Source organism: Vulpes lagopus, chromosome 7 (genome assembly GCF_018345385.1).
Source record: "Vulpes lagopus strain Blue_001 chromosome 7, ASM1834538v1, whole genome shotgun sequence".
Lineage (NCBI taxonomy): Eukaryota > Metazoa > Chordata > Mammalia > Carnivora > Canidae > Vulpes > Vulpes lagopus.
This window is the reverse complement of record NC_054830.1, coordinates 120327820-120354483: the sequence shown is the minus strand read 5'-3', so window position 1 is coordinate 120354483 and position 26664 is coordinate 120327820. Positions and strand designations below refer to the sequence as shown.

At 34.5% G+C, this 26664-nt stretch overlaps 1 protein-coding gene across 1 annotated transcript in view; it reads left to right on the top strand.

Moving 5' to 3' along the window:
* Positions 1–26664, top strand: part of SRFBP1 (serum response factor binding protein 1) — a 60771-nt gene that overhangs the window by 13483 nt on the left and 20624 nt on the right. The window contains exon 4 of the mRNA XM_041763689.1: positions 25736–25807. Coding sequence (XP_041619623.1) covers positions 25736–25807 — 72 coding nt within the window. The remainder of the gene's footprint in view (positions 1–25735; positions 25808–26664) is intronic.

Below are 26664 nucleotides of genomic sequence, written 5' to 3'. Positions count from 1 at the left end.
AATGACATACTATTAAATGTCTGGGAGACTGTTTTATTGCAGAACTTAAAAACAACATTTGGTACCAACAATTATCTTAATTGCAGGGTCATTTTGCATGTATGTTTGACTATTATATTTTGGTATAACTTCAACTTTTGAGACAGATAAAAGAGCAAGAGAATTCTCTAACAATATTTTAATTGAGTTAGATCATCAAAGCTTCACACCATTTTTTCCTTTGGAAGGAGTGGTAAAGTGTTTTATAGGACAAAGTTATCACAGTTAATCCGAGTAGAAATAGTGGTGGGGCATGGTGGTTCTTTGACTATGTTTTTTGTGGGGTATTTTTAATTGGTTTTATATTCACAAGTCTACAAAATTCATAGAATCCATTCACTGTATCTTTTCTTTCTCAAAATTTTAATCCTCTTTTATCTAATCATTTAGCTAAATATTCTCTATGTGAGTCCATATTATTGTTTGTGTCAATATGGATCACACATGTAGGCTTTTTCATGTGCCTTTTTTCCCATGAAATTCCTCCAAGAATTAAAATCTGTAGTTTTTTTAGTGTAGCACTAAGATGAGAAATTGTGATTTATCCACTTTTCTCTTTCACTTTCTCTTAACCAAGATCCTTACTAAATTACATTCCTTACCTAAATTTTTCCCTGTAATTTCTTCTGAATAGTCATTTTTGTAGTCCTAAATTATTCAGATGCTTTAAACGGCTGTTTAACTGCTGCTTTTATTTTACCCTGGAAAAGATATATACAATAAGTTTATATGCAGTGTGTAAAGAGTTTGAGATCAAAATATATTTATTAATCTTTCTGTAGCTCTCAATAGTAAATTTATTTTAATTAGAAAGAAAAGTCCTATTTGATCTGTATGTGAACGTTATTTTCTGTTATTCTTCAAGTTCATCAGCTATAGGAAATCAGACTCAGTGATAATTAAAGTTTATAGGTTTATGAGATTGCAGTGTTGTGACCTTGTTTCTTTGATTTCCTGGTTTACTATGATTATTAAGGACCACTGTGGGATTGTTGCTTCATAGAAAGCTAAAATTCATAGCCTATATATTCCTTGCATTTGTAAAATGAATAGTATGTATATTCTTCAAATTCTTAGTAGTAGTGGTCTAGATTCGGTACTCTGACATCGACTTCTTTCATAATGTTATGTAAAAACTGGATTACATTGAAATGTAAAAACCAGAATAAAAAGTATACTAGAAAGAGTGTATGCTTTTCCCACATTTGAAATTTTATTTCTTGTTCATAATTCTTTTTACAAAAGTAGGGTACTTTTCTAAAAGAACCAAATGTACAGAGGATTTTTTTTTTTAATTGAAACGTCATTTGTGAGTTCTTCAGGAAGTGTTCATCATCTACATGGGAGTATCAAAGAAATAGTCACAAAACAGAAAACTTACAGTCTCAATTAAATTTGGAGAAAAGCCTCTACGTAATTTGTTTTTCCAGATGAATTTTTCTTTGGTTTATATACCACTATATTTTTATAGACTTATTCGTGACATATTGTCCTATACTTGCCTTCTATGATAATAGGGTATTTTGTTACAAGCTCACTTCCTCAAGAAACCTGAGATATTTTTAGAAATGGGAGTTTGTGTTTTCTGGCCAAGAAAAAAAATGGCCTGATCTTTATGATACTATAAAATCATAGGTTCTAATTTTATGGACTATAATGTATGAATACCAAGTCTTTGCTGCCTTTTCTAATAGTATTCATGCCTTTACCTTTGATGTTAGTAAAGTACTGTCTTCTGAAAGAGTTCCTTTTCTTTGGATATTAAAGTAGCTTATCAACTTTTACAGATGCCTGTTAGTTAGCTAGAGAAGGAGATGGTAGAATTAATACATATACTGAAATCAATCAAAATGTTCAAGAAATTCCTTCTTAAATAGCAAAGGTAATGCCTGGCTTTTATTAAGCATTTACTATATGCCAGATACTACATTGTGTCTTTTATATTCACTGTCTTATGAGGTTGATATCATTCTTGTCCTAATCTTACAGAATATTAAACTGAAGCTTAGAGAAGTCAAGCAGCTTTCCTAAGGTCAAAAAGCTATTAGGTGGATGGTAATGAAGTGATTAGGAATGGATTATGAAGTGAATGGAGGTAGCTGCTTAATTGTGCTGCTTCAATTAGACAAGAACTTCCTGAAATATATCTAGATTCCACTTTCCTAGAGATTCGATGAGGATATATAATAAACATGATACTCATCTTCATGTAGGAAACAAAGACCCAAAGATGTGCAACATATTTTCAGATTCTTTAATTCCTCACAGTTAAATGTGAGCACAGCTCTCTATGCTTATTTTTTCTTACTTGTTCCTCGCTGAGATTGTTACCTTTCTGTAAGCTGAGTATTCCTGTACACAGAGAACATGCAAGTTCTGTGAGACTTTGCTGTGCCTGCTACCCTTACTTCTCTATTTTAAAACTTTCTAATTTTGTTTCATTCTTCCTCTCTTTGGACGTTCTCGAGTCTCCCACTCAGACCAACCTTGGAGCTTGCATCAGCTGTTAGGATTGCCTGGTCTCCTGCTTCTTCATAGCCTGTTTCTAAGTGGTTGGCATTCGTAGGACCACAAATAGGAAAAATGGTGTAGATTATGATAATATTTATATCCTGTCATTTGATTTTCACCACAGCTCTGTAAATGACGCAGATTCTTATTTCACAGGACATGTTTAGAAGAGTTCTGGGTTGTGTACACTCACTGGCTTACAGGTTTATCATGATATATTTTCATATATTAGCATTTTGTGATATTTCTAGTTATGTTTGCTTTTTAAAAATTTGTTGAGAAGTTTCTCGGTAATTTTATATATTTTTGGTTGTTTTCTCCTTTAAGTTCGTAGGGTAAAAAATGCCTTATTTTTCCTGTGAGGATAGTGTGTTCATTATCTGTATCAAATTAACATTTAGTTCACTTATCCTACTAAAGTAGTAGTATTAATTAAAGTTAGTCTTTGATCATAATTATTTTTGATCTTTTGCCTGTCAGCCAATACAAAGAATCCAATCAGACACATGTTAGAGATCTTAGCTAGAGTCCAGCTTTACTCATAGTTTCAAAGACATGCAGTCAAAGGCATGTGAAGCAAGGAGACAGATCTGGGACTGGGTATGCCACATGTCCTTCCTTTCTACGTCAGACAGGTACTTTGTGGCCCAGAGTAGACAAGATTTCTAAATGAGGAAGTGTAGTTATTACCTCATAGCAAAATGCATTTAGATTTTGAAATTTCTCCACTCTAGTCCCCAGGGTTGGATAGCTTAAGTGATTTTCTCCATTGGACCATGACTTATAAATCTATAGGTTTTGGGGTTTGTTTACTATAAGCGCCCTTTAACAAGAGATAGCCTGCTAAGAACATTATTCAGGTGAGGACTTTCCTCCTAACAAAAATCATTAGCCTGCTTACTAGGAGGACCAGTTAACAGTATATTATTAGCAAGTATGCTAAACTTCTTTATCTACTTTTCCTACAGTTTCTTCCTGATAAAGAGTGAATGGATCCCAGGACAACTGCTTTCATTCTTCCTTGATATATAATACTCAAAATTTTAACTTTTATTCTTTGTCTGTGTTTCCCTCCAACTGTTTGAAAAATACTTCAAACCTAATGAAAAATTGTAATTGTATAGTATAAAAAGAATAATACTACATTGTGTCATATCCATGCTTGTCCCTTTACTAGTGATGCTGAACCCTAGTCAGTGGGTTTGGATGTTGTCTGCCAGATTTCTCCATTGTAAAGCCACCTTTTTCTGTTTGCAGTTATTAAGTAATTTGTGAGATAATAACTTTGAGACTTTGTGAATATCCTCTAGTCTTTTATCCAGTGATAGATATTCTCTGGCTGAATCAGTTAACAGTTTTTTAATATTTCTCTCTCTTTGCTGGGATTTTTTATTTCTCTGATAAGATCATAACTCATTAAGGAGAATTTTTACAGATATATGCATGTATGAATCATTGAGGATATTGGTAATAGCCATTTTTGCCTACAGAGAAGGAAAGTGTTTCTGTTTCCTGGTTCTTCATATACTATGTCCTTCTGGATTTTACCCTGGACATTATAGAAGTTAAGTAATAGAGATTCTGGGTTTTATTATTTTTCTACCAGGAGTGGTTGTCTTAGCAGTTAATGTTTTAGTTTAGGCTTTACCCACAAACGTTTTGTAGATAGCTCCACCCTCACTTCACATATTTTTTGTTTCTCTGACCTGCTTTGAATCAGTTCTTTGTACGAGTGCTCCAGGTTTAGAAATCTCTTGAGTGTTTTTTTTCCTTTCTGGGTTTCCCCTACTCCCTTAGTGAGTCCTGTATTCTGGCTGTACCCTGCCCTGCGACAGTTAACTTCTGCCACAACTCTTGAACCATGCAGACCACAGTTAGTCCTCAGCTGCGCTCTAAAGAGATGGTAACTGACTTTCATAGGTTCCCATCTTGACATAAGGCTTAGCCAGCTGAGACTCCCCCAGAGTCTTTCTCCATTCCCTTCAGGCAGGGCTTTTCCTAGAGTGTCCAGGTTTTGTGGTTATTGCCGGGGAAGTCAGAACAAGATGACCAGTATGATATGTTAATATCTAACCCAGAAAAGTGGGTTAGATATATTAATATCTAGCCCAGAAAAAGTGTCTGAAGTTGGAAATAACTCTAAGTAGCCAAGGAAAGAGGCATGACCATTCCAAGACACTGTGGACTTCAATCTCAGAGAGATGGGGAAGAATAAGTCAAAGAGACTGAAGAAAGGTAGCCAGGGGAGGAGAAAGAGCCAAGGAAGTTTAGAATCTAGGAAACCAAGAGACTGTTTCAAGAAGGGAGTGATAAAGTGGTTTTGGTAGTGGTGGTGTTTTCAAAGTTAGCAGTATTATTTTCATTGTGTAAAACCCTTTATTTGATCATAATTATTGATGGATTTTTGAAGTTGTAGTTCCTCCATGGCCTAGCTGACTTTGCAGAACTAACTGTGCTAATAGAACCAAAATGGTTTTTGTTCTCACTCATGGGTTCCTAAGCTTGCCTTCCCTCCTCATCACCATCTATCTCTAAGAAGATGTCTGACAAATGCTGAAGGCTGAATTTGTTTCAAAGTCCTGTTTTCAGTGTATGTTCTCATTCATTTGGGGAATATAAATAATAGTGAAAGGGAATATAAAGGAAGGGAGAAGAAATGTTGGGAAATATCAGGAAGGGAGACAGAACATAAAGACTCCTAACTCGGGGAAACGAACTACGGGTGGTGGAAGGGGGGAGGAGGGCGGGTGTTGGAGGGGAATGGGTGACGGGCACTGAGGTGGACACTTGACGGGATGAGCACTGGGTATTTTTCTGTATGTTGGTAAATTGAACACCAATAAAAATTAATTTAAAAAAAAAAAAAAAAGTCCTGTTTTCATTCTTCAGCTCTGAAACCTAAAAGCTACAGACACTGGTCCAAGTATGGAAGAAGTGTAATATTTCTCATTCTCGTTTACTTCCCAAATTCCTTGAGCATATATGTTTATTATGATTTTTTATGGCTACAGCATCTGCAACAATCTGTACTGTGGCTTATAAGTCCCTTTCGTAAATCTGTACTCTTTATTTGGATTATTTTTCTCTAGTGCATTAAAGAAATCAAGTAGTAAATAATTTCTTGAAACCTTAGGTTAACTTTAAAGATCTCCAATAAAAACTCAGTATGATATTTTTACCAAGAGGGAGACAAGGCACCCAAGAGCATGGTTCTGCCTATGTAACTATTGAATTTTTTTCCTTTATTTCTATTTGTCCTATCACATTTTCTCTTCTTTTTTTGTTTGCTTTTCTCTTACTGTAGTTACTGATAATACCTTTATTAAATAGATAACTCCTATAACAGGAAGGGATAGGCTGAGCAATGTAAAACATCGTCTCTTGGACTAAGGGCGTCACTACATGGACAGGCAGTCTTATTCACTGTTGGTGGGCATAAAAGGTCATACATACATACCCTTTTGACACAGACACTTGGCAACGTGCGTAATGTGTTTATCTGTTAATTACAAAGCCACAGTTGACATGTTTTTGTATATTGTTATAATACTATTTACACTCCTTAAATATTTACTAAATTGGCAATTACTTAACTTATTTTGTATTTTTGGTAGAGCCAGGCCTTTTGTAGACATTTAGCCTTTTAACATCTAACATTTTATGATGGCAGTCATTGTTTTAGATATGATCTTCCTTGTATTTTGGTATTTAAAAAGTGGCATATGATGAAACTCTAAAGTTTCTTATGAGTCTTTGTTTCTTCTAAAAGGAACCCTAGACTGATAGTTTGTTCTTATTGGACTTGGCTGGTGTGAGGGAGGGGTGCGGAGGAGTTAGTTTTTCTTTTCTCCTTCTGTTCAGGGCCAGTCACTCTTAATTTGCCATGTCCCTTTCTTTTATTACGTATTTTATTGATTGCTTCTGACTCTCCCTCTATCTGAATGTAACTCAGTTAAACTTGTTTAGTTTGTACCTGAACACTCATCATCCTTTCTTTTTTTTTCTTTTTTTTTTTTTTTTATAATTTATTTGAGAGAGAGAGAGAACAAGTGGTGGAGAGGAACAAAGGGGAAGAGAGAGAAGCCTCCCCACTGAGCAGGGAGCCCTCTGCGGGGGGGCTCCATCCCAGAACCCTGGAGGTCATGACCTGAGCCAGAGGCAGGCACTTAACCCACTGAGCCACCCAGTCATCCCCATCATCCTCCTTTAACTGCTTCTCACTGTCTTCTTTTCCTTATCAGAATAACATCTTTGCTCCTAATAGTATAGCCATTGTGATCCTGACCTGCTACCTTCCCATTACCTCACAGCCACTGAGTTTAGCTCCTCCCTACCTATTCATCAGTTTCCTTGAATAGGATTCTGACCTGTACTCTGGTGTTCCCCTTCAGTTCTTTCTTTAGCTTCTGACACTACACTCTCTAGCCTGACTAGCAAGTTTAACTACTGTCACTATTCTGGACCCTATAATCTCTCTCTGATGCAAATCTTTCCTGTAAGATGTACACTCTCATATTTAGCTCCCTTTGGTGTTTGGACATGCACCTGAACCTCAGCATTTTACATGACTCACTGAGCTAAGCTACAAAGGCCTTTTATTAGGATTGTGGCATTTCTTAAGAAGTCTAAGGGCAAGAACTCAGTTTCACCTTGCAGGGGACTATGGTCAGGATCTAGAGAGCTCTCAGAAACTGAGCTGGTTCGTGTATGTATTTCCTTCTTGCCCCTTTTCCCTCCATTTTGTGCTCATCTCTGCCTTTCCTCAATTTCCACCCCACTTCTCTTCTCCCTCCTTTTCTCTCCCAATTCTCCAGACAGCTTTCATTCTCTGGATGTGACCAGGGTTTCAGGTGCCACCCTGAAAGGTGGCAGCCTCGACTACAGAATCCTTACAACTCCTGTCCAAAGGAAGAACCTCTGCTGGCTCCAGTCCTCAACCCATACTGGATTAGAGGTCCATCGCTGGTCTTTTACCTGGGGCTCTGGGTGAAAGGGGATGGGGTCATGTGATGTATGATAGAGAAGAGAGAGTGAATGAGCAGATATTCCAAAAGATGTCAGGATCTGAATTTTGGCCCTAACATTTTGTAACTCACCACTACTCTCTTTTTTAGATATTCTTTTCTTGTATTCCTGATTTTGGTTTCGACACTATCATCTAGTTTCCTAAGCTCAAAAGCTAGGAATCCGTATATATTGCCTTCTTTCTTAGCTATCTATTACTCTCAAATCTTGTTCTTTGCCAAATCTGTTGATTCTCTCTTCTAAATATGTAACTATTTTAAGTTTAGGTGCTTATTCTTTCTCACTTAGACTTCCTGCTTCTCATCTCCCCCCCTTCAAATCACATTCTGTGCTGTGACCAGTGACCTCTCTAAAATGCCGATCTGATTAGGAGTCTCTCCAGCATGGCACACAAGCCCTGTGTGATCTGTATTCTCCTTCTCTTCCTCTTCTCTCTTTTATCTACGCTGTACTTTCTGGGCCAGCTATACCAAACCCCAGACCTATCAATCTAATTCTTTTTATGTCTATCACCTGAATAAAGACTCACTCTTTACTTCAACCCCTACGTCTTAGGTTACTTGCTTTCGGAAACTGTCCCTCATACCACCACTCTGACCCCAAAATTGTTCCCCACCTCCTCTCTGCAGTCCCTTACCTTGCATTTATTTCTGCTATCACATAGTGGTCTCCCTGCATGCCGTTGCTACTATTTAGACCTTCTAAAGAAAATTGGTGGTTTTACTCAATAGTCTGTCCCTAGTACCTAGTAATGTGTCAGGTACATAGTGGATGTTGTCTAGTTAGCTGACTGAATTTTATATAAAAGTTTTTATTTTTATTGGCATTATTTAGAATGTCAAGGTTGCTCTGCATCTTCATAGATAAGTAGAATACTGACCTGTTAGTGATTGAGAAGAGTCTAAAACTAGTCATCGTTCTCAATATTAAGTCAGCAACTGGAGATGAATAGGCTCCTCATTTCTCACTCACCGTAGCGTTGCTCCTAGACCATTTGCCTTCTGATTTCATTTTTTTAGGGGCAGAACTTCTATTGCTTCTAGAGCAGAGTAGGATGCCGTGATTTAATAGCCTTCTGTACTCAACTTATGACATTTGAAATTATAAACAGGAAGTTCTAGTGCTTTTTTAAAAGATCAGTATATACTGCTCTCCTCACACCCATGAAACAGCATTTAGAAACAGATCAGCACATTGGAATTTCAGTTTGCTTCCTGGCATGTGGTTTCTGCGGCTTTAAGACAGCATTCTGAATAAGTCCTATTCCTGAAACCCTTAACAGTGTTTCATTATTGAGCTGTGTTGATAAGAAGATATTTTATCAAGTCTCTGATGGCCTTAAAATATTTTTATTTTTCAAGTAAGAGATTTGTAGCAGATAAAAGTGGTACCCATCTTCGCCTTGAACCTGCTTGTTTCTATATAAAAACAAAAGATAGGTTAGAGGTCCTTGTTGGCAAAAGTGATGAAAAAGTGATTAGCATTTACTGAGTCATTACACACACCTAATTTTAAAATAAAAAACTGACTTTGGAATTGCTTCATTTAAGATCAGCCTAGTTCAAAGACAAGTGAGTATGTCCACAGGATTGAAGGATAGAAGTAAAAAAGGAGTATCACATGGCCTTTTAAAAAATATTTCTTATTTCCTTTTGTATTGCTTTTATTTAATTTTTTAAGTCTTGTAATTCTGGAAATTTGAACTTACAACCTTTGCAGAACATTCCAACTAACTGTGAAAGTACCCAAAGCCCTTTTCAACTGCTAATTTTAAAAATTTGGACAACCAATACCACTATCATAATTCCTGTGCGAAATAATGTGGTGTTTGAGAAAAGAGGCAAATATTACGACATACTTTGTCAGAAATCCACAGGGGGAGAGAACGGGCCCTAGGAAAAAGCAGCAAAAACAACAGAAAATAACTGGTCTTGCAAAATAGGATTTTCTTTTTTAACTGGATGTCACCTGAATTTTGGTTAAATGAAGACAAATTAATTCAAACATTACACTCATTCACTTGAACACATATCCCTCATTGTTAGATTGCTATTGTAATGGAAACTGTATGCTTTCTGTTCTTTACAGTATGTTGGAATAACTCGTATTAGTGTTTCAATTACTAAAAGAATTAATATTTTATGACAAATATTACCAAATTCTGTTAAGATTCAGTATATTAAAAATAGATATATTTTAATTTAGGACCTGCTACTGTGTATACAGATGAATAGATTTCTCCTGTCAAGGAACATATTGTTCTATGGGAATCAAGCAACAAGCATGAGAGTCTGTTAAGGATATGTACTATACCAGTATTATGACTACAGAGCAATAAAAATCCAGAAGGGGATCAGTTAATTTACTTATAGGACTTAGGGAAGACTTAATGAATGGGGAATACTGAGTTGCAGCTCTAAAAGTAGATATGATATACTTTGGAAAAGGCAGTCTCAGTAAAAAGAGTGCACCAAGAACAAAGTATACAGGTCTGAAAGTACATGGTGTGATTGGGAAGAAGTGCTCAGTTCTCTTTTTCTTTGATAGTATTTAGAACACTGAACCATTATTATTTCTTTATATGTCACCTTTTTAGAGAATAGGATATTACCCAGTGCTAGTCCACTAATTGGCAAAATCAGTTTCAGCAAGTATTTCCTCAGTGAAGTAATGTCCTGGATAGAATATGGTATGAATGGAATCACAAACAGTAAAATGGTAGATGAAATTACAGTTTAAAGCCTTTTAGGAAATGTGGATGGACAAAGGTTTTTGAGTAATCATATTTGTTTTCTGGAAAGATAAATCTGAAGGACCATGGAAGATTGCTATAGAGGGAAAAGAGATTGGAGGCAAGATAACTAGATAGAAAGCATTTACTGACTTAATTTCTTCATGCACGTTTATGAAACCTGTCTACAGAAGGTCATATGCCATGTAATCCATTGTTCCTGCTCTGCAAAAATCTGACACTATGAGAGAAAGAAGCTGGTATACACAGTTTTAAAAACCACCTAAGTGAGGATAGGTGCTTTGAAAATTTGAAGAGAGCAAGAGATTGCTTTTAACCAGTAATGAAGGAGGGTTTCCTGGGAAGGGTGACCAATTTAATAAAAAATATCAATGTTACTTATTTACCAAATTGACCATTTCCTTGATGTTCTTTAGTTGAATTTAAGTTAGATAGTGGAATACAGTGCAACAACTTCACATCCCAGACTTACATATTATTTCTAGCATGAGGAAGTTCAGCTTCAGATATAAGAATACTGCTGCTCATAAATGGAATAATAATTTTAGTGGTTGTTGAGTGCCTCTTCTGTACCAGGCGCTTTGCTACAGCCTACGCATATTAGTTCTGATCTGCATAGGAGCTCTCCAAGGTTCCTCTTTAGCTCCGTTTTCCTGACGTGTAAACTGGGGGTTTAAGGGATAATTGCTTTGCTTAAAGTCAAACACGCTTCAGAATTCAGTCCAAATCTGTCTGAATCAGTGGTAATATTCTTAACACTTTACTAACCTTAACCCCTTTAAGTATTAAGTGTATAATTTTATCAAGAATAACAAGATATTATAAAGAAATGTACTTTTGAATTATTTTAATGGTTACTATTAATAGAAAAGTGAAAATAATGATGAAATAGTATATCGTCAGTGCTTCTGAGGGAAAAAATAGAATCTGTTTTTAATTTGTTATAATTAGAATTGTTGGGCCTTTCTAAAAGACAAAGAGTGCCTTATCTATAGAAGATTTTGTGTGATTTTAACACTTAGAAATATTATCTGGAAACTAAATATCAAAATAATTCCTTTGAGACCATGAATTAGTAGCAATGATGAGGTTTCAAAAAATTTTTGTTTCTTGCCAAGTTTAGTATTCTATTTTAAGCACATTTGAATGTAACATGATTCTAATATTAATTAATATGGGCTTTTTTTTTTAAGATTTTATTTATTCATGAGAGACATGGAGAGAGAGAGAGAGGCAGAGACATAGACAAAGGGAGAAGCAGGCTTCTTGAAGGGAGCCCGATGTCAGACTGGATCCCAGGACTCCAGGACCATGCCCTGAGCCAGAGGCAGACACAACCACTGAGCCACCCAGGCATCCCTGATCTGGGCTTTTTAAACTGTTAACACACACACACACACACACACACACACACACACACAAAACTGTTAACACGTGGGAATATTATTAAGAAATGAACATGGATTTTATTATCATACACCCTTGAAAAAGAGTATAGAAACTTGTTTCTAGAGAAAATACTTGGAAGTAATAACAAATAGTTTGACTTCCTCGAGACTTTGAAAGATTTTTCCCTTAGTTTTTTTTTTTTTTTTAAGGCCACTGTCAGCACATTCCTATATTCCTTTTAGCACATCCTTATATCTTAGTCATAATCCTGAAATTATAGAAAAACTGGCTCAGTCACTTCCCAAGGCTTTTTGATGAATTCCTGATTTGATGAATTCCTGACTGTGATGATGGGGAAAATGGGGGAATGTGCTGTAGGCTTAGGTAATTGTCTACTAAGTTTGAGGTTTTGTTTCTGGTTGTGATAGAGAAAACTAGCAAATATATGTAGATGAGATATTTTGGGAATAAAAATGCAAATATAGTATGTTCAGACCAAACTGTAATTTTGTCCTCTTTTTATTAATGTACTGAGTAATAAATGTAATACCTCTATACCTGTCACCTTGGTTCTTAACATGTTACCTGACAAGACATAAAATTTAAGTAGTTCTAAGTATTTCACTTCTTATAAATTTGCCACAATATGTTCCTTTAAGCAAATATTTAGAGTACACTTTAGATACAGTAAACATTTCTCCCAAGGCCAGCTATTTTGTTAGAAGAAAGTCTCTAGAATGAGGAAATCTATCTCCGCTGACTTACTAGAATGCAAAAGAGCTCTCAGAATCTTCGGGTTGAGGTAATGCTGGACCTTATATCTGCCTACCCTCTTTGTACATGATAGAAGTGAATAATTTTATGTGACAGGAACAGTGTAGATATTTTTTTGGTCACAAAAAGTAATCCAGTTTAATCTCTTGGGTTAAGCGAGCAATTTTGTCTTATTTTCTAAAAGGTATTTCTACTCTGAGAGGTAGGATTGTATAATGACACAATGGTTTTGGAGCTTCATTTGGCTAAATTATTTGACATCCCCTATGAGATGAAAGGCTACTTAGAAATACTGAATTATACAAGTTGTTTTCAGTGTTTGCCCAGTTAAGATTATAATCATTTTCATGTCATTAATTATTTTCATATTTTGATGAAAATAATTTGTAGTTGAAAGATGAATGCAATTCAGTTTTTAGAATATGAAGATGTAATTTAAACATAAAAATCAACTTGGAACTGAAGTGAGACAGTACTATTTGTAGACATTTAGTAATTCTTTAACTGGCTGCCAGCAAAAACCTGACGCTAATAAAATTTCCTAGTGCTAAAACTACTTTGTTTTATTCTATCACTCTCCTGCTCAAGAACCTAAATTAGCTTCCTATTGTTTCCCACACCCAGTCTAATTCCTCATGGGTATTAAAAGCTTTTTTGTCAATTGGCCTCCTATTGATCAGCTTTCTCTTTCATCCTTATTTCTGTCTGCATACTACAGGCAACATATTTCCCACATGTACTTTGGGCATTCTTGTTTTTATGATTCTCTAGCTCTGATTAGGCAGTAGTCACCACCACTTCATATACACTCTTAAAAAACTAGAATGAATCATTGTCATAGCCTTCATGAACCTCTCAAATAGTGGTTTTGTTGGGGGTTGCAGGGGGGAAATGCATGAGGATTCATGCCTAGGGATGTAAATCATAATGGATGGGAGGTATGTGCAATTGGAGAAAAGTCCCACAGTCATTTTTGTTGTTCTCACCATTGAGAACTACAGCATGAATCAGAAGTGGTCCTGCTTATTAACTTTATCTTCGTATCCATAAATACTTAGCTGATGACTTTTTAACAGTCCATTGCATTGTATCTTCCTTTGTGCTGCTAGGAAGATTATTTTAAAAATTATACTCTTTTTGGTTGTCTTTTATTTTTTTAATTGAAGTATAGTTGACATGACATTATCTTAGTTTCAGGTTTACAACAGAGAGATTCAACATTTGTATACATTATGAAATGATCACCATGGTAAATCTAGTTACCGTCTCTTGTCCTAACAAAATTCTTACAAGTTCATTGGCTATATTTCCGATGTTATACTTTTTTGTCCCTGTGACTACTTTATTGTATAACTGGAAATTTATACCTCTTAGTGTCCCTCAACTGTTTTACCCGTCCTTCCACTACCCTCCTTCCCTCTGGCAGCTAGCAGCTTATTCTCTGTATTTATGATTCTGTTTCAGTTTCGTTTGTTCATTTACTTGGTTTTTTAGAGTCCACATATAAGTGAAGTAATATGGTATTTGTCTTTTTCTCTGTGTCTTCTTTCACTTAGCATAATCCCCTATAGATGATTCTGTGTTGTTGCAAATGGCAATATCTCATTCTTTTTTATGGCTGAATAATATTGTGTATGTGTATGTATGTGTATACTGCCCACATGTTTTATTCTAAGCATCTTAGGGTTTCAGGTCTTCCATTTAGGGCATGAATGCATTTTGAGTTTTCGTTTTGTTTTGCTTATGATGTAAGGAAGTGGTCCACTTTCATTCTTTTACATGTAGCTGCCCGGTTGTCCCAACATCATTTATAGAAGAGGCTGTCTCTTCCCCACTGTACATTCTTTCCTCCTTTGTTGTAAGTTAATTAACCATACAAGCATGGGTTTATTTCTGAACTCTGTTCTTTGATTTACCTACTTTTGTGCCACAACCATACTATTTTTGATTACTGTAGCTTTTTAGTATTGTTTGAAATCTAGAAGTCTGATACCTCCTACTTTTTGTTTTGAGTCAAGGTTGCTTTGGCTCTTTGGGTCTTTTGTGGTTCCATACAAATCTTAGAATTATTTGTTCTAGTCCTGTGAAATATGCTATCTGTATTTGAATAAGGATTACATTGAATCTTGGATTACTTTGGGTAGTATAGACATTTTAACAGTATTAATTCTTCCAATCCATGAGCATGGTACAACTTCCTTTTTATTTGTGCCATCTTCCATTTTCTTCATCAGTGTCCTAGTTTTCGGAGAAGGTTATTCACTTCCATGGTTAAATTCATTCTTAGGTATTTTATTCTTTTTGGTGCAATTGTGAATGGGATGGTTTTCTTTTTCTTCCTTATGGTTCATTATTAGTGTGTAGAAAGGCAACAGATTTTTTATATAGGCATACCTTGTTTTATTGTTCTTCTTTTTATTGCATTTCACAGTTCTGCATTTTTTTTTTTTTTTTACAAATTGAAGTTTTATAGTAAACTTGTGTTGAGCAAATCTATTGGCAGCATTTTCCAATAGCAATTTCTCATTACATGTCTCTATGTCACATGTTGATAATTCTTATAATATTTCAAATTTTTCATTATTATATTTGTGATCTGTGTTCCAGTGAATGCAACTTGCTAAAAGCTTAGATAATGATTAGCATTTTTTAGCAATTTTTCTAAATTAAGCTCTACACATTGTTTTTTAGACGTGATCCTGTTGCATACTTAATCACAGTATTGTATAAACATAACTTTTATATGCTCTGAAAAACTAAACCACTTATTTGACTCACTTTATTGTGATACTCGTTTTATTTCAATAGTCTGGAACCAAACCCACAATATCTCCAAGGTATGCCTATATTGGTCTTGTATCCTGCAATTTTACTGACTTCATTCATTAGCAGTATTTATTTCAGACTTTAAAACAACAACTATAAGAAGAGAAAAAAGGATATTACATACCGATAAAGGGTTCAACCCAACAAGAAGAGAGAACTCTTGTAAATATTTATGCACCCAACATAGGAGCTCCTAAATATATAAATCAAACATTAATACACAAAAGGGAAAAATTGACGATAATGTGATACTAGTAGGGGACTTTAATACCTCACTTACATCAGTGGATAGATAATCCAGACAGAAAATTATTAGGGAAACATTGGCCTAGAATGACACATTAGAGCAGATGGACTTAATAGATAAATCAGAACATTCCATCCAAAACGGCAGAGTTCACATTCTTCTTAAGTGCGCATAGAACATGCTCCAGGACAGATTGTATGTTAGGCCACAAAACAAGTCCCAATTAATTCAAGAGAATGAAATCATATCAAGCATCTCTTTGAACTACAGTGATATAAAACTACAAATAAGTACATGAAGAAAACTAGAGAAAAACACAAATATATGGAAAATAGATAACATGCTGCTAAACAATCACTGGGTCAACCAAGAAATCAATTCATTTCATTCAAACAAATGAAAATGGAAACACAATGTTCCAAAATCCATAGGATGCCAGGAAAGCAGTTTTAAGAGGGAAGCTGATAGGACAGTCCTACCTCAAGAAACAAGGAAAATCTCAAAAATGGTAACTTTACACCTAAAGTACTAAGAAGAAACAAAGTCTAGATAGAGTTAGTAGAAGGAAGGAAATAATAAGGATCAGAGTGGAAATAAACAAAATAGAGACTTGGAAAAAAGAACACAGTAGAAAAGATTAATGAAACTGAAAGGTGGTTCTTTCAAAAGATAAATAAAATGGAGAAATCATTAGCAAGACTCATCAAAGAAAAGGACAGCACCCAAGTTAATAGATCAAAAATGAAAGAGAAGTTTAAAATACAAAAGATCATAAGACTATTTCAAATAATTCTATGCCAACAAGTTGGACAACCTGTAGGAGATGAGTAAGTTCCTAGAAACATAAAATCTTCTAAGACTGAACCAGGAAGAAATAGAATATCTGAATAGACCAATTGCGAGGAATGGAATTGAATTAGTAATCAAAACTTCCAACAAACGAAAGTCCAGATGGCTTCACAGGTGAGTTCTAAACATTTAGAGAAGAGTTCATTCCTATGTTCCTCAAACTATTCTAAGAAATTGAAGAGAAAGGAACTCTTCCAAAATCATTCTGCAAGACCAGCATTACCCTGATACCTGAAACAAAGATACTATTAAAAAAACATACTTATAGGCCAATATCCCTGATGAAAGAAATCCTCAGTTCAAAATATTAGGCAACTGAATTCAATAGTACAGTGAAAGGATTATACATCATGGTCATGTGGGATTTATTCAGGGGATGAAAGGATGGTTCAATATCTGTAAATCATTCAACATGATATACTACATAAATAAAGAATAAAAATCTTATGATCATCTCAAGACATGCACAAAAAGCATTTGACAAAATTCAGTATCCACTTACCATAAAAACTCAGGTGGGTAAAGAGGAAATGTACCTCAACATAATAAAAGCCATATGTGACAAATCCACAACTAACATCACACTCAGTGGTGAAAATTTGAAACCTTTTCCTCTAAGATTAGGAAAAAGACAAGGATACCCACTCTCAGCACTTTTATTCAACATAGCACTGGAACTCCATATAATCATGAGAGGCCAAAAAAAAAAAAAAAGAGAGAGAGAGAGAGAAAGGCATCGAAACTGAAAAGGAATAAGTAAAACTGTCATTGTTGTTGCCATGATACTATATGTAGAAGACCCTAAAGCCACCAGTCTTTGCTTTAAAGCCTGTTTTATCTAAGTTTTGCTACCCCAGCTTGCTTTTCATTTCTGTTTGCATGGATTATGTTTTCCCATCCGTTTCCACTCCCATCTGTGTGTCTTTAGGTCTGAAATGAGTCTCTCCTAGGCAGCTAATAGGTAGGTCTTACTTTTTTATCCATTCATTTATCCTGTCTTTTGATGGGAGCATTTAGGCTATTTACATTTAAAATAATTATTGGTATGTATATACTATCAATAATTTTTTGGGATGCCTAGGTGGCTCAGAGTTTGAGCACCTGCCTTCAGCCCAGGGTGTGATCCTGGAGTCCCAGGATCAAGTCCTGCATTGGGCTCCCCGTGGGGAGCCTGCTTCTCCCTCTGCCATGTCTCTGCCTCCTCTCCGTATCTCTCATAAATAAGTGAATAAAATCTAAAATAGATCACATATTTTAGATTTTATATATTTTATATATATATATATATATATATACACACACATAATTGGTTGTCTTTTTACACAGTGCAGTGCCTGGTGTTCTGCACAATAGAAAGCTCTCAGTAACATGTTTCAAATATTAATATGCACATCTATTATAAATAGGTTTTTGAAGAGGTTATGTAGCAAAGAACCATTTACATTTTTCTAATCGGATTAAGGATAAATCTTTATCATAGTTGTTAGTGAATCTTTTTAGTTTCCTTTTTTTTTTTTTTTTTTTAATCCTTCATCTAGTGATAATGCTTCAGACTTTGTTGTTTATTTTTCATTTCCGGTTTAAGAATTTGAATTTCAAAATAGTTCAGCAGTGTATTGATAAGATGTAGAAAAGTATAATTTAAAAAGCAAAAGACAGACATTTCCTTTGGTTTTGCTTAATCCTGTAATTTGCTAGAAAATTTCACACACTTTTATAATCTCATCTCAGGGCTATTCTTATGACCAGAGCTCTTCATTTCAAATCAACAAAAATGTATTAGGTCTATACTTATATGCCAAATGCCTCTGCTGCTTTTATACAAATATAGAAATTAATAAGATGTTTACCCCTGAGAAGTGTATAAAGAAATGAACATGTGAACAGAATATTAGTAAAATGCATAAAACACTGATAGACCTTTCAGAAGAGGACCACTTAGTACAGCTTTGAGAATTCAAGGAATGCTTTCTGTAGCATGAAGCTGAGCCTTAAAATCATAAATTATGATTTATTGGTGTAATTGTCCTTCTCAACACCCAAATTTAACCAGTAGTATCCCATCTCAGCTGGCTTCTATGACTTTTTGAGAGAATCCAATTAGTTCCTCCTTTTCTGACATAATAAAATGTTTCAGGGATTATGGATTTCCTGTTTCAGATTTCTAATCAACCATTTCCATAAGAAGCCCTGCTGCTTTTCAGTGGTATTTAGAAACCAATAGTTTTCATTAGGGACAAAAAAAATATAAAAGGTAGGTGACCAATTATTATTTGGCATCCCACAAATAAAAATTTAAAAAATAGTTTACCAAAAATAGGTAAGAGAAAAAGGAAATTTATTTAGGAGATGTGAATAAAACTGGATTGCATATCAGACTCCTGGAAGGAGTCTATGGTAATACTAAAGCAGGAAGATCTATTGAGAACAGGTAGTGAAAGGATTTGAACATCAGACATCTTTGACTTTGTTCTATATTCAGGACATTGCCACAGTGGACCTTGGAGTTGCTGATCCTGGAGTCAGGAAAACTAGTTAGGTTGTTTTAATCCACACAATCCATAATGGAATCCTGAACCTATGGTAAGATAATGGTAGTCCAAAGGAGGGAACCAAATTCAACAGTTAGAATAGTAGAGTAAAACGGGGATAGGAACATAACAGAAGCATGATGAAGAGGCCCGCAGTGTCAGATGACTCTGAGCTCAGATGACTCTCAGCAGCAGAGGCTGGAGATGCCATTAATTACAATAGGGAACACAGGAATAGGTGAAGGAGGAAGACAGAGATACTTTATTTGGAAAAAATCCCTTGGCAGTATGATGACAGAGTATAGCTTATTGAAGTTCCATCTGGTAGAACTGTATTTAGGAAACAGTAGAACAGTATTTAGGAACAAAGTTTTTTGTTGTCACCGAAGGGTACCTGTAATGAGATTTCCATCTGTAGAAAAGCATGAAGATTTGGATGTCAGTAGCTCTCTCATGAGTTATTTCAGATTCTGTATATTAGAGAATGTATTTCTTCTTGCCTATTTTCCAAATATACCAGAAAAACTCTAAGAATTCAGACTTCTCTTGCCATGCTTTCTTTGTATCTAGTATTAGGCCCTCATAACCTAAACATACTCCAGTTTTAATCACATTTTGGAAAATACAAATGGGTTCTATATTTTATTAAGTTAAAAGCCCAATCTTAGTGGGAGCCTGTTGGAATTAAAAATGTTGGCATGGTTACTGCCTCTAAGTGATTTTTCTGTTGACTCAATCTCCCTCCCCACAGCCTGATATAGGACAGTTTGATTACAAACATACTTTGCCCACTGAATCAGAGACAACACTAAAGTGGTTATCTAGTTATGAGTCAGAAGTTACAAATCTCAAAACCCTCTAGAAAGAAGTAGGACAAGAAAGTAGCCCAATAACCAAAATTGGGATTACTAATTCCATTTAAATTCGCTATTTTGATTATAAGCAAAGCATCTGGCATAATGTGAAATAAGGGAACTGGAATATTCTCATGAGTCTTGTTATTGGATAACTACTTTTAATGTAGGAAATTTGAACAACTTTAGTTGAGTATGATAAAAGAATGAAAACTATTTCTTATTTATTACCACTGACAACAGAATATGGCAAAAAGCAAAATGTGGAGATTCCAAGCTCAGCCCTGTTGTAATACCTTGAATGGATCTCTTTAACTTTGTTGGGCTGACTTCCTCTTAGGCTCATTGATTCACTGGAAGGATTCACAATATTTAAAAAAAAAAAAAAAAATCTTTTAAGACAGCAAAAGGAAAAGGCAAATGAGGGGAAAGTCCAGAAGACACCAGGCATAAGTTTGCATCTTGCTTCCTCTCCCAGTATAGTCATATGGACATACCCCCAGCAGTGATGAGTGACAACACTTGCAGAGTGTTGCCAACTAGGAAAGCTCACTTGAGCCTTGGTGCTCAGGGTTTTTATTGGGAGCCAGTCACGTAGACATGAATTACATGAATGACTGTCCTCATCACCAACTCTGACTTAGGCCTCCTAGAGTATAGTCATAGCCACCATAAGTCACATTGTTAGCATAAACCATCCCATCAAATTGGTATCGTATGTTCAAAGGGTTCAGAACTTATTCCAGGAGCTGGCCAATGGCCAGTCCTGAAAATACACCTTTTTCAATTATGTGCAGAGTTTGAGCAGCCTAGGCCTGCTGAGTTAACCCTTTCCTACATTGGTACAGAATTACATAATAGCTTAAGTCTCTTACAATTCTAATGTTTTAATGGATTACCTCCTTTCATAAATCGTAAAGAATGAAATGCTTTATTTCATCTATGAGATGGATTGGATAATTTTAATCATTTGAAAGATTAAAGAAATAAATCATACTAATGCTAGAAAATTCAAGTTGGACTGAATGTCTAAGAATGAAAGAAGGTGTCTTACACAAGTCAACACAGAGCCCTGCTCACTGATGAATAAACTTGCAAATGAATAAAATCCTAAAATTCAGTGTAAGGAAATCTAAGGAAAAGAAACTACTTCTGCCCAGTTTCAGAAGCTTACTTAGCATTTGGTTAGTAAATTACTGATTTTTTTTATTTCCCTTGCATTGGTGATAAATTTGAACTTTTTTTTAACGAAAATCCTTTATAGGATTTCTCTTCAGTTGACTAAAATTGCTCAAGTTTGATTTGTCTAATTTAGTATGAGTCTCTCTTGCACTCATTTTAAAAGTTGTTTGGTATTGTGGTATTCCATATTTGGTATACCAAATGTATTCTGTATTTCTCACCTTTAATGTAACCTTGGTATCTTTATTTTCCTATTTATCCTTGATGGTTTTCTAGTTGAGAACAGCTTTGTGTTTTTGCTACTTGTGGGTGTTTATGTTTTTTTGTTCTTTTTGTTTTTTTTGTTTTGGTTACTTATGTGTTTTCTCGTATTTATTGGATTTTAAAATGTTAAAAAATTTTGTTTCCTAAACTGAAATGTATCTAGGTATTTTTCCCATGTCCATAATGTATGTGTATAAAATTTGCAAATTACCATATGAAATAATGCATTTTGTTCTACTTTTGAAATTGTTGCATATTTGAGATGGGTATATTCATTTTAAAATAGAGAAAAACCTTTCTAAAACTTAGAATATTTTTATCTGAAAAAAGGCTTTGAAAGTAATTCTGTATAAAAAGAAAACTAATTGTTCTTATCAAGCTAGTCATTTTATTTAGAATAATTTGTATTAGAATATAATGTTCAAAATAAATCCATAAGACAGATATACCCTATTAATTATGTTAAGACTTTCTAATGTTTTTTCCTCTATTTTGAGCTTTCTTGAATGTTGTATGAAAGTCTTCTGTTAGTAGAACGTTTTTATTTTTCCGTATCTTACAAGTCCTGCTATGTCTCATTTCACTTTTCTTTACCTGAATTATTCCTCTGATGCATGATGTCAACTCCTCCCTTCTAATTGTTCCTCTTTGCCTCATATCTTGGTGAAGTCCTTTATTTTTAGCCTTTTTGAAACACTGTGTTTTTTGTGTGCCATATATATAGCATAGACTTAGATTTTGCTCTTTGATCCATTCTGGACATCTTTTTCTTCTAGTAGGTACATTAAACTAATTCATATTAAATTCTATTCCTTATATTTGCTCTGAATTCCATCATACTATTTTACATTCTAATTATTGGGTATTTTATGTTGCATTTATTGTGTTTTTCTACTAAATGTCCTTTTTTTTGCAATTTTTAAGAAGTTTTTTGTATTTAGAAAGATATTTTTATTTCCTGATTATCTTTGTGTTTATATATTTAATTGTGCCCTTACTTTCCCATTATCTAATATAATATTTTACTTTCCAGTCCATTTTAAATGCTGTCCTTTGGCTCCAGTCTATTATATAAACAATAGTCAAATATTTTATTCTCTCCCTTTCTCCCCTACTTTTTCAGTTGCATTTTTTTTACTTAGTCAAAATATTTAAAGTTTACATTCAGTTCTTTATCCAGTGCCCCCACATTCGTTTTCATTCTAGCTCTGCAAATATGTATTCATCATCAGCATCAGTCCTTTTACCTGAGTTACTTCTTTTTGCCTGAGGCTCCTCCTCCAGAAGATTGCCCCAAAGGGGCACATGTGTCCAATATTCCCTGAATTTTTGTGGGGTGAAAACTTCTCTCTATAGACTTGATAATTGTTGAACGGCTTAACTAGGTATAAAATCCTTGTCTTGTATTTATCTTAAAAATGCTACTCCAGACTTGCTTTGTATATTATTCTTGATGTCTTTGATAACAGCCTTATTTTCATAATCTCAGGTTTATGAGACTGAGCCTTGGGTAGAGCCCCACACTCAGCAGAAAGTCTACTTCTGATTCTCTCCCTCTCCCTCTGCTCCCTCCCACCCACTCTCCCCTGAGTATAGAGTTCTACCCAGGGCTTAGTCTCATGACTCTGGGATCATGACCTAAGCTGAAATCAAATCATACTCAACGGACTGACTCACCCAAGCACCCCTCAGATAAAATATTTTTATTTACATTTTCTGTTTTCCTTTACCTGAATTTTTATATGAATTCATTTGGTGTTTTTTGTTTGTTTTTAATACTTACCATTTGGTAGTCAGGGTCCACCTCATGTAAGTTTGGCAAAGGGTATTTTTTTTTTAACAGGTGTTGATAAGGAGGAATTGATTTACATGTCTTTTCTTTTATCTTCATAGGGCCCTTAATTTCTCTCTTTCTTCTTTACCTTCATCATTATATATGAAAGGAGAGACACAACCCCCATTTATGATTCTCCCCAGAGCCTACTTCTTGAGACCACATGCTTTTTCAGAACCACTTGCTTTCAAGCCCTTCTCTATGTTCAGTGCTATGAATTACCAAGTCTCAGACTTAAATCCACTTTGACTCTTTGTGGTAGTTTCTGCTTTCTCATGATGCTTTTTGTCTTGACTTATATATGTCCTTCACTCCACTCACCTTTTTATTTTCCCAGCATCTTAATCTTCTATTCCCTAGCTTTCAGTATGTGCAAGCTTGCAATTCAGGGAGTGCTCTGTTGAATTGGTATTAGTTTTTCAACTTGGAGATATTTTGAAATTTATTGTATCCTCTGTCTCCCAATAATGATGAAGGCTTGGTTCATGTAGTCCTTGTTGAATTTATTCTTCCCGAGGGAGTATGTGGATGAGTTGAAATGTAAGCAACGTTATCCTCTGCATGTATTATGTTCATACACAATAACATTTAACTGATTTTCTCTTGAGATTGATTTTTTTACTTACAGAGTAGAAAAAGATACAGCCAGCCAACAAAAAATTTTGGATTTTTTTAAACTATAAATAGTTTTACTGACTTTAAACTGACAGGGAAGCCATCTTTCAAATTAGTTCATCAGTTTCTAAAGACATATTATACACACACACACACACACACACTTAAAAGAATCTATTATTTTTGTGCTCTTTATATAGATTTGTTTTACATACACATTTTTTACAGTTGTGTTAGTGTATATATGAAATAAAATTGAGTATTCTCAAGAACTGCACTTTCTGATCTTTTTGGCATTGGACCATTATTATCAGTGTTTCTTTTTTTTCCCCCATTCTACTCTTTTTCCAAAAGTATGGTATAGGTCTTTACTACAGAGTATGTGGCAATTTTTCAGGAGTTACACAAATCAATATGTATAAAGGTAATTGCTCCATTCTTATTTATAAAAAGATTTTAAAAATCAGAAAATATATTAATGTCCGTATATTAATTTGGTCAAACAAATAAGGGCAGTGATGTAACAGAATGAAAAGAAAATGGTTAGACATTTGCCATGTCATTAAATGATAAAACTAGTTTACGAAATGCAATGGTCTGTTTTTAAAGATTGATTGATGGGTTAATTTGAGAGAGAGAGCATGCGAGTGTACAGAGTGTACAGTGGGGAAAGGGAGAGAGAAAGATGCAGACTTCCCACTAAGCATGGAGTCCCAGGCAGGGCTCCGTCTCATGACCCTGAGATCATGGCCTGCGCTGAAGTCAAGACTTGGAGGCTAAACAAATTGAACCACCCAGGCACTCTAGTCCTATTTTTGTTTAAAATATAATTTAGGGGCACCTGGGTGGCATAGTTGGTTAAAGCCTCTGACTCTTGGTTTTGACTCAGGTCATTATCTCAGGCTCCTGAAATCAAGCCTTGCATTAAGCTCTGTGCTCAGTGTGGAGTCTGCTTCAGACTCTCAATCTCTCTCTCTCTCTCTCTCTCTCAAATAAATAGGTAAATCTGAAAAATATGTATATAATTCAAATAATTTTATAGAATAATACCTGTATGGTTTTTACCATATCACACTTCTCTTACTGTCACTCAATATTGTTTTAAAACTATCTGATTTTATTTAGCTTTCCTCCAAATACTATAAAAAATTGCGAAAATGTTCATTGTATTTTTTCATGCACAGTAGAATAACTTGATAACTGCTACAAGAAATTTCATTTTTGTATGATCTAAAGTCATCATTCCTTAATGAAATGTATATCAAACTTAATTCTCTTTAAAACGTAGGTGTACAGTAAAATTATAACCATGTAAATATTGCTAGTAATTTTATTTTTTCTCTGCTTTTCTGATTTTTAATTTTCTAAAGTAAATTTAGATTAATGCCTTGTATAACATAAAAGTATTTTGTAGCTTAGATTTTTAATCATTAAAATTAGGTATTTCTCTATAATCTTTACACTTCTCTATAGAATGATGTAATTGCTATTGTCCTGAAATGTCATTAAAATAGGTAATAATTTCTTTGAACTTTAGAAGTCTGAAATTAATATTTTGAGTTATTTCAATCTTATTTCAATTAAAGAACTGTTATTAAGCTGGAGATTTTATAGCACGTGGAATTATCTGGCTTCCATGAAATGAGTGTAATTAGCATTAGCTCTTAAATTCATTTTGCTGTGGTTTTTCATAGCATGATACTCTGTTAGGAGTTATTCTCCTCTAAATATTAAGAACTTATTTAATATCAGATTACTTAAATAAAACAAAACTTGGAAAGAAATGTACCTCATAATAATGAGTGATGCTTTAAAATTAGACTCATAACTGGGGAGCCTGGGTGGCTCAGTCAGTTAAGCATCCTACTCTTGATTTCAGCTCAGATCGTGATCTCAAGGTCATGAGATCCAGCCTTACATCAAGCTCTGGTGTGGGATTGAGCCTGTTTAAGATTCTTTCTCTTCTCTCTCTCCCTCCCGCCCTCACCCAAAAAAAGTAAATTAGACTTATAATCAAAATTCCTTTTTTTTTTTTTTTTACAGGAATTGAAACCTGATATAGTAACTAAATCTGCTCTTGGTGATGATATCAACTTTGAAAAAGTCTGCAAAAAGGTATATTCTGCAATGGATTGTCTTTGTTTTAAGAAAAGTTGCTTATTTATGTGGTTGACTTACTTTTCCTTGTCACCATTTTCCTTGAAGAAAAAACTTACCAATAAGCCAGTTACTATTAGTATATAATGATTTTTCCCTACTTGAGTTCCATTATTGCCACCAAAATAATATTTCTTATGGTGATTTATGAATTTTGCTTTACTTCTGATATCATACCTTCATGGTCCTTAAAGGCATGCTGAACTTAAGGTGGCATTTATGTGTTAGATAACAATTAGTCTGTTAATCTTACTAATCAGGACAAAGATTATTTTTCTTTTTTCCAAATAATTTTTATGACTCATTTAATCTCTTTTATTTACTACCCCGTGAAAAATTTGTTTTTACCCCCATTTACAAATGAAAAAAACAAAGGTCAGAACGAATAAAGTGAGCTGAGTACAGTATACCACTGTTAAATGGGACTTTCACTCAGTTCTCCTGCTCCTTACTATTTCCCCTTTTTCATTTTTGCCTGCTTTGCTAATGTTTACATGAGACATTTCCAGCCTGAGAACAGATTTTGCATTAACAGATGTTTCTGTGTTGTTTTCTGTTTTCTCTTCCATTGGCATTTGCTCTAATGTATATTATTTCATGTTTCTTACTTTTATGTCCACTTTGTTCTTTTGCTAGTTTTTTAATGTGGAAGCTTTGGTTAGCAGTTTTAGACCTTTCTTCTTTTATAACAAGCATTTGGTGTTACAGAGATGCCTTTTTTAAGCATTCCTTTAGCTGCACCCTTAAATTTAATATGTAGTTCTTATTTTCATTGAGTTCACAGTGTTTCAAATTTCCTTTGAAACTTATATTAA